This window comes from Sphaeramia orbicularis, chromosome 24, assembly GCF_902148855.1.
Source record: "Sphaeramia orbicularis chromosome 24, fSphaOr1.1, whole genome shotgun sequence".
Classification (NCBI taxonomy): domain Eukaryota; kingdom Metazoa; phylum Chordata; class Actinopteri; order Kurtiformes; family Apogonidae; genus Sphaeramia; species Sphaeramia orbicularis.
The window spans coordinates 28555924-28567470 of NC_043979.1; the positions used below are offsets into that span (position 1 = coordinate 28555924).

General features: G+C 34.8%; 1 protein-coding gene across 1 annotated transcript; it reads right to left on the reverse strand.

The window, feature by feature from the left end:
• Positions 1-1397: 1397 nt before the first annotated feature.
• On the reverse strand, positions 1398-10667 carry abracl (ABRA C-terminal like). Its single transcript, XM_030128157.1, has 3 exons — positions 10574-10667; positions 8437-8502; positions 1398-4171 (listed from the first exon to the last, which is right to left on the reverse strand). The coding sequence occupies exons 2-3, from the start codon at positions 8495-8497 to the stop codon at positions 3987-3989; spliced, it is 246 nt and encodes an 81-aa protein (XP_029984017.1). The 5' UTR covers positions 8498-8502; positions 10574-10667; the 3' UTR covers positions 1398-3986.
• Between the last annotated feature and the right edge of the window lie 880 nt (positions 10668-11547).

Below are 11547 nucleotides of genomic sequence, written 5' to 3' on the forward strand. Positions count from 1 at the left end.
TTGGGTGCCTTGAAAAGCGCTGCATTCTTCTTCTTCTTCTTAATAATAATAATAATAATAATAATAATAATAATAATAATAATAATAATAATAATAATAATAATCAGTAGGGTTTAGTTAGCCCACCCTTTGCAGCTATAACAAGCTTCAACTCCTCTGGTAAGGCTTTCCATGAAGTTTATGAGTGTATTTATGGGAAATTCTGACCATTCCTCTAGAAGCACATTTGTGAGGTCGGGCACTGATGTTGGATGTGAAGGCCTGGCTGGCAGTCTCCGCTCTAATTCATCCCAAAGGCATTCTATCAGGCTGAGGTCAGGGCTCATTCATGTCTTCACAGACCTTTGTGCACTGGTGCACAGTCATGTCATGTCCCTTTTATTGTCAATGCTGGGAAATCCATATCTAAAAGTGTTGTTTTTAACCAAATAATTTGCATTCTACTTGGTGTAAGACCATGACCCACTTGATATGAGAAAGTTGGTATTAAAGCGTTCATCAGTAATACAGTTTTGGAAATAATTAATTGGACCACAGTGGAAAAAAAGTGAAAAGTGAACATGTCATAAATGTGGCTAAAGTTATCAAGGTTTTCTTGTCTGAAAATGAGAGGCATAAATGTGGAAAACATCTTTAATAATATCAGATAGCTGTATTAATTAGACACAAAAAACTCAATTTATATATATATAAAAAAACATAACTAAGCATCAGAGAAAAACTATTAATATTTCATGAACAGAAACTTCAGAAGGTCATGTTCAAGGGCTGTTATATTGGATTTCTAACAAAAAATCACTAATTATATAATAATTTCACAACCTGTACAGTAATTAAGATGAGCTCCCCATTTTTAGTTGCAACAGTAAAGATGAATACATTAATCAGTAATATTGAAGCTTTTCAGTTTATAGTTTAGGTACATAGCGGTCATGTGCATATTACATTACTTTTCCATTGAATTTGTCACTTATGTGTAAGTTTCTTTGCTGTTTACCATGCCGATAATTAAATACTAAGGTAAAGAAAAGAAACACATCTCTTAATCACTGTATTATTGCATCTTAACTCATTTTAAAGGCTCTGCTTGACTTTACTATATGGAAATGCATTCAATTTACTGTCTCACAATTACAAAAGAGCAATTACTTGCAGTACTGGACATTATGAGAGGTCAGTTATGGTTTGTAAGGCAGCTGTACTAGATACTCCCGCAGTCCCTGAAAGCAACAGAAATTTCAGGTGGGAGCAGGTCAGGTTTATTCTTGTTACCAAACATATATAAGGTCAGAGGATTATTGCATGAGCACCAGATCAAGTAGCTGGGACAACAATTAAGGGTATTCAAGCTTTAGACTATAGCACATGAAAAAGCAACACACAGCGAGGCAGTTTCAAAGGCTTCAAGTATAAAGATTTTATTCCTTGGAGTGTATTCCACAGTAACAAAAACCTCTGTTCTTTTTGGAATGTGTTATTGCCAATACAAAAGACAGTACTGATGTATTTTGACACAGCACCGAGGCGTCCCACTGCTTCACAGAAATGGCTCGAGGTATTGACGTTGCTCTGATTGCAACTTTCTTCTCTGGTGAACTGGTTGCATTTGGGTGTAACCATGGAAAAGTGCACTCCAGAGCAACACACAGTGACAGCAGAATAATGTTACACAAAAACGACAGCGATGCAGTTAACCCCCATGCACTGAAAACAAGGCAATCACAATAACAAGCCCAGTAGTTGCATTCGCCACCATTAATCTTTTATCACTTACATTTACAGTCATAATTACAATATTACAGGCACACTGATCGCTTCCAATTCAGTTTTCTCGATTAAATGATTCCATCTAGTATCAACCTACAGAACATACAGACGAATGAGCTTTAAAACAGTGTAAAGAACCATGATTCCAATTGAAACCTAAGCCCAAAGATTTGGCTACTTTCATTTAACAGCAGTAAATGTGGATCAGATTAAATGACACTTGCAGGCCGGGAATGTTTTTTTTCGCTCGATATCTTGGCCCTATCATCGTGAGAAGGAAGTGTTTGTGTACATTGCATGATGGGATGGATGGTCAACAAATACAACCTGATATGTGATGAGAAAATATTGTGATGTAATGCAAATACGCTTAACAGTAGAGCTGGAATACTGGATATTACCACTGATGCTGGAAAAATGTCATTATGATAAACCAGCTGTTACTAGAAACTTTACTTTGAGGATACTTTTGGAGCTATTTCAGTCATTAAAATTCAAAATTATACTAGAAATTGCAAGGTTTTACAGTTTGAAGCCTCTCTTTACATTTAAATATCTGAGTAAACTCATTTTTTGTGGGGTTTCAGATTCCATGTTGTATAAAATGTTAACATGTTTTCTTTGGCTGAGTGAAATTATATCTGGGAGTATCAGATTTTACACAAACCTGATCTGTGCCACGCCTGATCTGCAAGCATCATCCGACCTACAGCAGACAATAAAGAGTCCTAAAAAACTAATAAAACTATAAATGCACATCTCGTGTCACAAGTAAGACATCTAATTTGCGCCACAGGACAAGTAGACATGGTTTGGTTGTATCGATTTGGTCCTGAGAAACATTACAAATTCATCTTTCCCATTTGGCACCCTGTGATCAGTGAATAAAAATTGCACAAGTACATTCGCAGCTTGCTTGTCGACCATTTAGTATCACAAAGGCAAGTTCTGAATCATGTTCCCTATGTATAAAAAGATGGAATTAAAAACCAGCGCACTGCATGGAGTAGAAAGTTCAAAGGCGCAAAGGTTTTCCTTAAAACACAGTTGCAGTCGTTTTAGTTTCTATTAAGAACTTTAGAACAAACTGATCCACAAGAGGTAGGAGTAACATCTCAAGTAAACAGTAAGTGGAACAACCATTGGATGAACTGCCTGTTGTTTAAACCTGCATTAGATTTATATGCAAAAATACACTCATCATGACATTTGATGATTTTTTTAGGAAACAACATCTTATCTTCTAATCCAATGCAGCTATAAAAACAGGTATCCATAGAAACAAGTTGTCCAAATCAGATATTTTTGTTGTGACTTCTAAATACATTTCTTTTATTCTAATATTATTCAATGCATTTTTGCATTTTTCAGTGAAAATCTGGTATTTTCCTACATTTAAATTACTGACGATGCAGACGTAAGAGTAAATTCAAAGGTCATATCAACAGGGAAGCTGAGAAAAAGTTAATTTTCCAGCAAAAATTGGTCAAGTTACATGTGTTTTAGTGATGAATCAATGTTTTGGAAAATGATGGTGTTTCCATGTTCCTTACTGAGCCTCTGAATGTCCAAAAAAAGACACACCTGATGTCTCTGAAAAGCTGAGAAACTACATTTTATCTTCATTATTTTAATGTTTCTGTAGGATTAAAGGTTTAAAAGTTAAACATTTTAGATCAGTAGATGCTTTTGGTCGCCTTCGGCTGTTTAGGTGTTTGAGGGTTAAACCTACAAATAGGTTTATATACATTTTAAATTACTAGTTGAAAAAAGCCAATATATTGTCACGTGAGTCCATTAAAATTATCATGAGAGGCATTCGGTTGTAATAGCGACCGTATACAATCATTTAACCTACAATGGACGAAAAAAAAAAAATCCCAAAAACTCAGTGAGTTACAGAAAATATTACATTCCTGATTTGTGCGTTTATAGTCTTAAAAGTATCAAAATGACATTGTAGACCTGTGGTAAATAAACAGCAGTGCCTGAGAAAGAGAGAAACACCCCTCTTTTGGCTTTAAAACAATGAATGTTGCCAAAAACTTTGCACAAATGTGGCACTGTAAAATTATCTGAAATCACCGACACCAAATACTCAGCCTTGTTTATGAGTGAGATAAGTAAAAACTGAAGCTTAGAGACAAGCCCGTACACTGCACACGCTCAGCATTAGGAGGGATTCGGATGCTCGGGGCTGCGTGGTCCAAACGCCGGCCTCACTCTTGCAGCAAGATGATGTCAACGTTGTCATGAACACCCTGCAGAAGCAGCTCTCCGTTAAAACTGATCACCTTCTTCTTCTTGGCGGCCCTCAGGGTACCCACCAAGGCTTCGAAGATATTGGCACAGCGGTCGTCATTAAATAATACTCCAAACTTCACGCTGGTTTGGCCGTCAGCATCTGGAATATGACATTAGTACAGTATTATTTCATATAAAAGTCAATTATAATGAAGTGATTTTATAGATTTAGATTGTATTTACACCTAGCATCCACACTACTACTACTGCGTTTTAACCTTTTGGAAACGTCTCACATTATTTCACTTTGTAAATTCTGATGTTGTGACAAAAATGAACATATAAAAATAATCACACCGCCTGCATTCACTGCCTCATTGGGGATGAGTCTGAATAGTCCTTTTTGCTAAGAAAGGATCCCAAATAGTGAAATAACCTGAAATATCTCTGTGTCAGCCATAATAAGAGCTGTCTGAATTTTCTAAAATGCAGATGAGAGGAGCTTCAGTGTTCCCATAGGATGCACTGGACCATCCTTTACCAAAACACAGGACAGAATGCCGCCCCACAATCCCCTGAAGCAGCAGCAGCAGCATCATCAACTGATCATGAAAACAAATGATCAACATAACAGACAAAACGCACGTTTTAATTTTCGATTCACTGGCAAGATGGAGGTAAACAGCAAAAAAGTGCAGCAGTGTGATGAAAGAAACACACAAATGTACATATTTTCTACGTAAACAACAATCATTTGATCGACCGTGTATTGGCGTTTCAATGTGTTATAGATCGTGTTTCTGTGGTTTGCGGTTGATAGCCGCAAAAAGATGACCAAAGCCCATGTAACAGAGGTGGTTATAGCTGCTGATGGCATGGTGAATTCTTTCGGAAACAAAGTTGTCGCATCTGTTAATAGCGGCATCAGTGACTGCTGATGACATATCAGGTCACAAAGGGTTTTCCTATTTCGTAGGGGAATATTTCAACCCCTTCCCCTTGCAAATCCATTATAAGGGATAATGCCAAGTGCAAGGGCCAAGGGGTACGAGTAAGGGAGAGGGCCAAGGGGTGAATTGGGATGGGGCCTTAGTTTGCATGAATTAAATCTTCACAACCTATGCTTTATATCATTCATTCACTTTTAGTCAGAAATAAATCTAAACTAAACAGTAACTATGAACTGGGTCTTCAGGATGAGAAAAGCAATCAAGCTGAATGATGTGTATATGTGGGACAAAATGTTATAGTAAATGTAGACAGATGATGTTTTTAACCCATGAAAACTCAGTGCTACTTTTGTGGCCCTTCCCAAATGAATTATTCTCTCTATTTAACCTTTATTAAGTGATTTATCACTATTTATTATAATATTATCCTCTGTATTTTTTGTTTATTCACAGAAAATCAGGTATTTTCTTATATTTAATTTATGGCTCATGTAGATATTCATAAATGTCAAATTAAAGTTGAGGGTTATTATATAGAAAACAGAAAAAAACTGAAGCAATAGAATATATCATAAAGTAAACATAAAACAAATGTCTCCATCCACTGTCATTGATCAAACTCCATGGGTTTTACTAGTAAATCAATGTTGTAGAAGATGACAGTGTTTCCACGGTAACTACAGAGCCTCTGAACATCCAAATGAGTCATATCTGATGACCATGAAAAGATGACAAACTGCATTTTACAACAATTATTTACATATATTGATTACATTAGTGAATCAACAGGTATTAAACAGTTCTCAGTAGATGGTTTCGGTCACCACAGGGTGTTTGAGTAAATACACTTAAGAATGATCATGGATTAAATTATTTACAGTTATAATACTTACTATGCATGGATTTAGCATTTTGATACGATCATACAAGAGGCCACGAGTGTAGTGTGTGTAAGTGTCATTTAGGCCTATTTCTGTCCAGCTTTGATACTGAAGTCAATTTTTTTTTATCATAATGTCCACATTTATATCATGTTACTGTAGTTTCATCATGGTTGACCTATGTTTAATCCATCTATTCTCTCTATTCTCTCAGAAACAGTGTCTTTTCCAAAGTCCTTATGAATTCTTTTGATCAAGTGGATACGAAGAGTAGATAGGAGGTATTTTTTTTTACTTTTTGGACACACCCTAGGTCTCATGAGTAATTATGTACTCTTTCCTGATTCCTCACAGCCCTTTTCATGTGACTCTAAGAAAACAAGATGTAAGAATATGAATATGAGCTATTATTCAACACAGATACTGTATTATAAGTGATTCTGTCTGAGCTGTGGTGCACTTCAATTCTACTTTTTAGTATCAATAATTGATTATTATCATTGTCAATTCCTGTTTTTAGCTGCTCAGTGTGAGGATTTTCAGGCATTTTAAAATGTTCAGAGATAATATACTGTATGGAACCGTCATAAAACACAAAATGTATAGATAGAGAGATCATTTTCAGTTTTAAAAGGTTGTTCTGTGTTGCATATTTTAAATAGTACTTAATAATATAATATTGAGATATTTGGGGAAATGTTTTTTTTTTTTTCCAACATCAGTATACCGCTTTCTTTTATTATTGCCTCAGCAGGATTACAAGTCATGATTTTAATTTCAATCTTGCCTTTTTGTTTTTAGATGAATCTGTAAAATCTGTCCAAGGACAATACATGACTGTCACATTTACAGTAATGTTTATTAACATGTGCTGTCCTTGTAAAATACACCTATAAAATACATACACATCACTATGACTACTTTCGGATGTTGCCTTTAGGGGTCGCCACAGCAAATCATGTGCTTCAATCTGACCCCGTCTCCTGCATCTTCATCTCTCTAGCACATTTGTTCTTAAATGCCTAAAAATGCTTACATTTGTCTTTTTCCCATTTCCTTTCAAACCGTTTATGTTCAGACCAGTTGCAGGAGTTGTGTGTCCCTAATTTGCTGTAATTCTATTCTAAGTTTTTCACTAAATGAATGTTACTGGTATATTTTGTTACCATTATTGGATTTATCGTGTTTACGTGGCTCATTTACACCCTCTAATGAATTTATGATGAGGCGGCTTGTACAAACCTACCGTACTAAAAAGACCAGAGAAGGTTTGGATAAAAATAGGATGAAAATGTTTCTCCAAATATTCTTGCATGAGTTCCCTCAATGTTACTACCCCCTCTGAGGCAATATTTGGACAACATCTGAAGTAGTTCCTATAGTAATAGTGGGAAAATGGCAATTAACAAAAGGGCCCGGCCAAGCGAAAGTGAACATCAGGGTCAATTTCTTTTTTCTCTAAAACAATATTTTTGATTACTCAGCATAAAAGACATCTGTAGTTTCTAAACTGTGCTAATTTAATTAATTTATTTATTTACTTCCATGTAAATAGAATACAGTGTAAACTAAGAACAGTAAAGGTTGTAAATGAATGTATACAGCATAAATTCAGAATGTAAATAAATATGTTCAAAATATATGCCTGTGTCTAATCTTATATTTTATAATAATCAAATACTATAATGATTTTGAATGTTATATATTATAAAAAAAAACAGCAGAAAGATGTGTATCAAATATAGTAATGAAACATATGTGGCCAAAGACTGTTAATTTTAGCAGTATCTTAATCAAATCTTTGATTATTATTATTCTGGTCCATCACACTGAACAAACACGTCACTCTGTTACTTTTATGGATTCTCACTCTGTTACCACGAATTAATGTCTTTTAAAACTAAAATAAAAATTACATCAGTTTCATTTTTGGATATAATGTACTCTCATATAATCAGAAAAGTGTGATATGTTAAATATTTGCACTTTCCTTGAGGAACAATAACTGCTGTATATTTTTCCTCACTCCATTACTTTGTCAATGATGATAAATTCATGTTTTTCTTAAATATTTGGTTATTATTCATTAATGGCATGTTAAAGTACTTGCTTAGACCTACAATTTGAGCTATTATGACTGCTGCTAAATTAATTTTTAAAAACAGATATGGAATGATTAGTATTGCTGCACAGTGCTTTCTCACTCTGTTACATGCTTAGCTAGGCCCAAATGCAATAATGACAAAAATATAACAGACTGACCACTATAACCTTTAGAGACCTACAATAAGTATAAGTACAAGGTCTGGGTGTAAAAGAAAAACTGACAACAGTGTTTACATGAAGCCCTCTGTTGTGTAGAAAATAAACTTTTAGACAGAGTCTCAATATAATACAGCCACAAAAATAAATACACAGACTACTATAATCTCAAGGCGGTGTGACCTCAGACTCCGGTTTATTTATGTTTCCACTATTAAAAGTGTTCAAGTACAACCAATGGTCAACTTCACGACAGCATGTTTATAGTTTATCATAACTCGTGACATTAGTTAATTTATGCCAAAGTACAGATTTACAAGGTTTGGACTCACTCTTGTTGCCGAGTCGCTGAATCTCCTGCACCAGCAAATTCACCTCATGACCGACGTCCATGTTGCCTGTAAAGGGGGAGACAAGCACATGAGGCACAGCTTTTCTATATTGGCAGTTTGTAGGTAAATCTGGAGAATCATCATATGATACACAACCAACATGGAAGACAGAGATGGGAGAAGATGGGTCAGAATGATTGGGTTGGAGCTTGTTCTTTTATGAAAACAATTGCGACAACACAAATGAGTAACCAGACAGTATATTATTTTAGTTAAGTTACATTTTTATTACCCGAGTACTACAGAGGCAAGTATTAAATGCAACCACCAAATGAAATCATGTTTTCATTGCATGTGGGGTTGACCTCAGGTACTTTGATTTAAAACTGGTAGGTCAGGTTATTGGTAAAGTGCTCCTTCTCAATCCTAGGTTACACACTCTGCATATTTACCGTGAAGGTTTTTTAATTATTTCTAAGAACACAGATTCCTTCCTCAGTATTTGTTTTCTGGAAGATGGGATGCAAATGGGAATGTTTTTTTGTTTTTGCTTTGGAGAAAATAACTTCCACCACAAGACATAAACAAGACAAGTTTTGTGAAATATGGAACTTTTTTTTTTAAAATAAAATCCTACAGGAAGATAGACAGAAGAAGGATGAAATAAACTAAACTGAAAGAGTGTTCATCTTACTTTTTTTCTTTATATTTTTTTCTTTTTGTCTTTTTTATTGTATTTTTCAATTAAATGCTACAAAAAGATGCAGAAAAAAATGAGACATGCATTTTAATGTCAACTGATTTCATGGTATTGTGAAAAGAGTCTGTGTTTGTTACAAGCTAATTCAATTTTGTAGGAATGCAGTGAGTAAACCTGTTTAACACCGGTGGTTTTTGCAGCAGTGGATTTCTTATGTGAGAGTTCTGGTAAAAGTATAGGCCTATGCATTCTGTTTATGTAAACTTGTTCAGAAATCACCTGTAATGCATTATTTAAACCCAGGAAAAACTACATATGCACTTAAGCAAACAACGATTATTTTAACAAGACATTCATACATTTTTTAATTGTCTGCATTACCTTGTGAACATGATTGTGATTATTTTATTATTTTGCCGTCCTGTCCACTATTATTATTATTATTATTATTATTATTATTATTATTATCATCATCATCTTTCTGCTACTTCCTTTTTTGTTTCTCCTTTAATGGAGTTAATTTTATTATATATGAAAAATTGAAAAAATGTGCAACTAGATATGTAAACCCCAAGTTATGCTATTACTTCCATCAATACAGCATTACTACATTTATTGTAAAAGTATATGCATTCTCATTACATAACTCATTGTTATTAACATGTAAAATAAAATAAAAAATAAAAATGAAAAAGTTATTAGTACAATTACTTTTTTTCTGATATTATGAACACAATGGACCTAGAAGGACTGTATTAAATATATAATATTAATTTCCGTTCATTACGAACCTGTTGAAGATCATTTGTGAGCCGAATTTTACCTACTACGGTTCTTTTTCATTGTAAATATTAAATTTTATGTTAAACCTGATTATATTTACCTACAGCCATTACAATTATAATTTTACCTCAAATATAAACCAAGTTTGGGAAGAGGGTTGTTCTGCAAAATCCATCCATAAGCAATTTTATGAATATAGAGCATTGTTTAATATGACAAAAACGATATGTGTTTTCAAAATCATGAACTATTACATGTCAGTGGGACCTGAAGTGCGTTTTCCACTTTATTCTAACAAGCTGCAGCATGAACCAGGCGGAGTACAATGCGGAAATGGGTGTTAGCATGCCCAGCTAGCTACCATTAAGCACAAATTCCTCCAGTAATTCCTTTAGTGTGATAATATGAGGTCAGTAAGACAGCAGAATCCATCTTTCCTCTCCAGTTTTGTTGTCGATAACTTTAGTTTTAGGAGAAAATCCCTCATTGAGGAGCGGAGAGCAGCTCGCCGGTAGCATTAGCATCAGACACCAGACAACTGACCTGCTTAAAGGACCGACATGTCCAGATGTGTCACAGCAGGGAAAAACTGTCTGAATGAAGCAAAGCGAACACAAAACCCCAGCAAATGGACGGGAAAAGACATGTTTTTACCTGACTTGTTGTGGTGGTTTTTATTTGCTGCTGGTTAGATGATGAACGCCTTTCACAGGAATCAGCACCGGCGGATGAGGGTGGTGCGTTCAAGTTGTGCTCGGGAATTCTAACACTGTTGCATTTCAAGTAATCCCAAACAAGGGGGTCACTTTCATTTTAGTTAAGGGGCCACATACAGCCCAATATGATGTCAAGTGGGTCAGAGCAGTAGAATAATAACATAACAACCTGTAAATAATGACAACTTCCAAATTTTCTCTATGTTTTAAAGTTTAAAAAGTCAAATTACACGATGAAAGTGATTACATCAACAAATTATCCTGTAAAAATGTTACTATTATGAAAAATCAGGAGCAATGTACATTTTCCTACGAAAACAATATTATGCTTCAGCACTACAGGATGGGGAAGCAAAATTTACAATGAACATTTAGTTGCTTTTTCTCAGCAGGCACTACGTCAATTGTTTTGAAACCAAACATTTATTGATGTCATAATCATACCTAACACTATTATCCATACCTTTTCAGAAACTTTTGCCCATATGAGTAATCAGGAAAGCAAACGTCAAAGAGTGTGTGATTTGCTGAATGCACTTGTCACACCAAAGGAGATTTCAAAAATAGTTGGAGTGTCCATAAAGACTGTTTATACTGTAAAGAAGAGAATGACTACGAGCAAAACTATTACGAGAAAGTCTGGAAGATACTATTAAAGAAGAATGGGAGAAGTTGTCACCCCAATATTTGAGGAACACTCGCGCAAGTTTCAGGAAGCGTGTGAAGGCAGTTATTGAGAAAGAAGGAGGACACATAGAATAAAAACATTTTCTATTATGTCAATTTTCTTGTGGCAAATAAATTCTCATGACTTTCAATAAACTAATTGGTCATACACTGTCTGTCAATTCCTGCCTCAAAATATTGTAAATTTTGCTTCCCCACCCTGTACAGCCCAATATGATGTCAAGT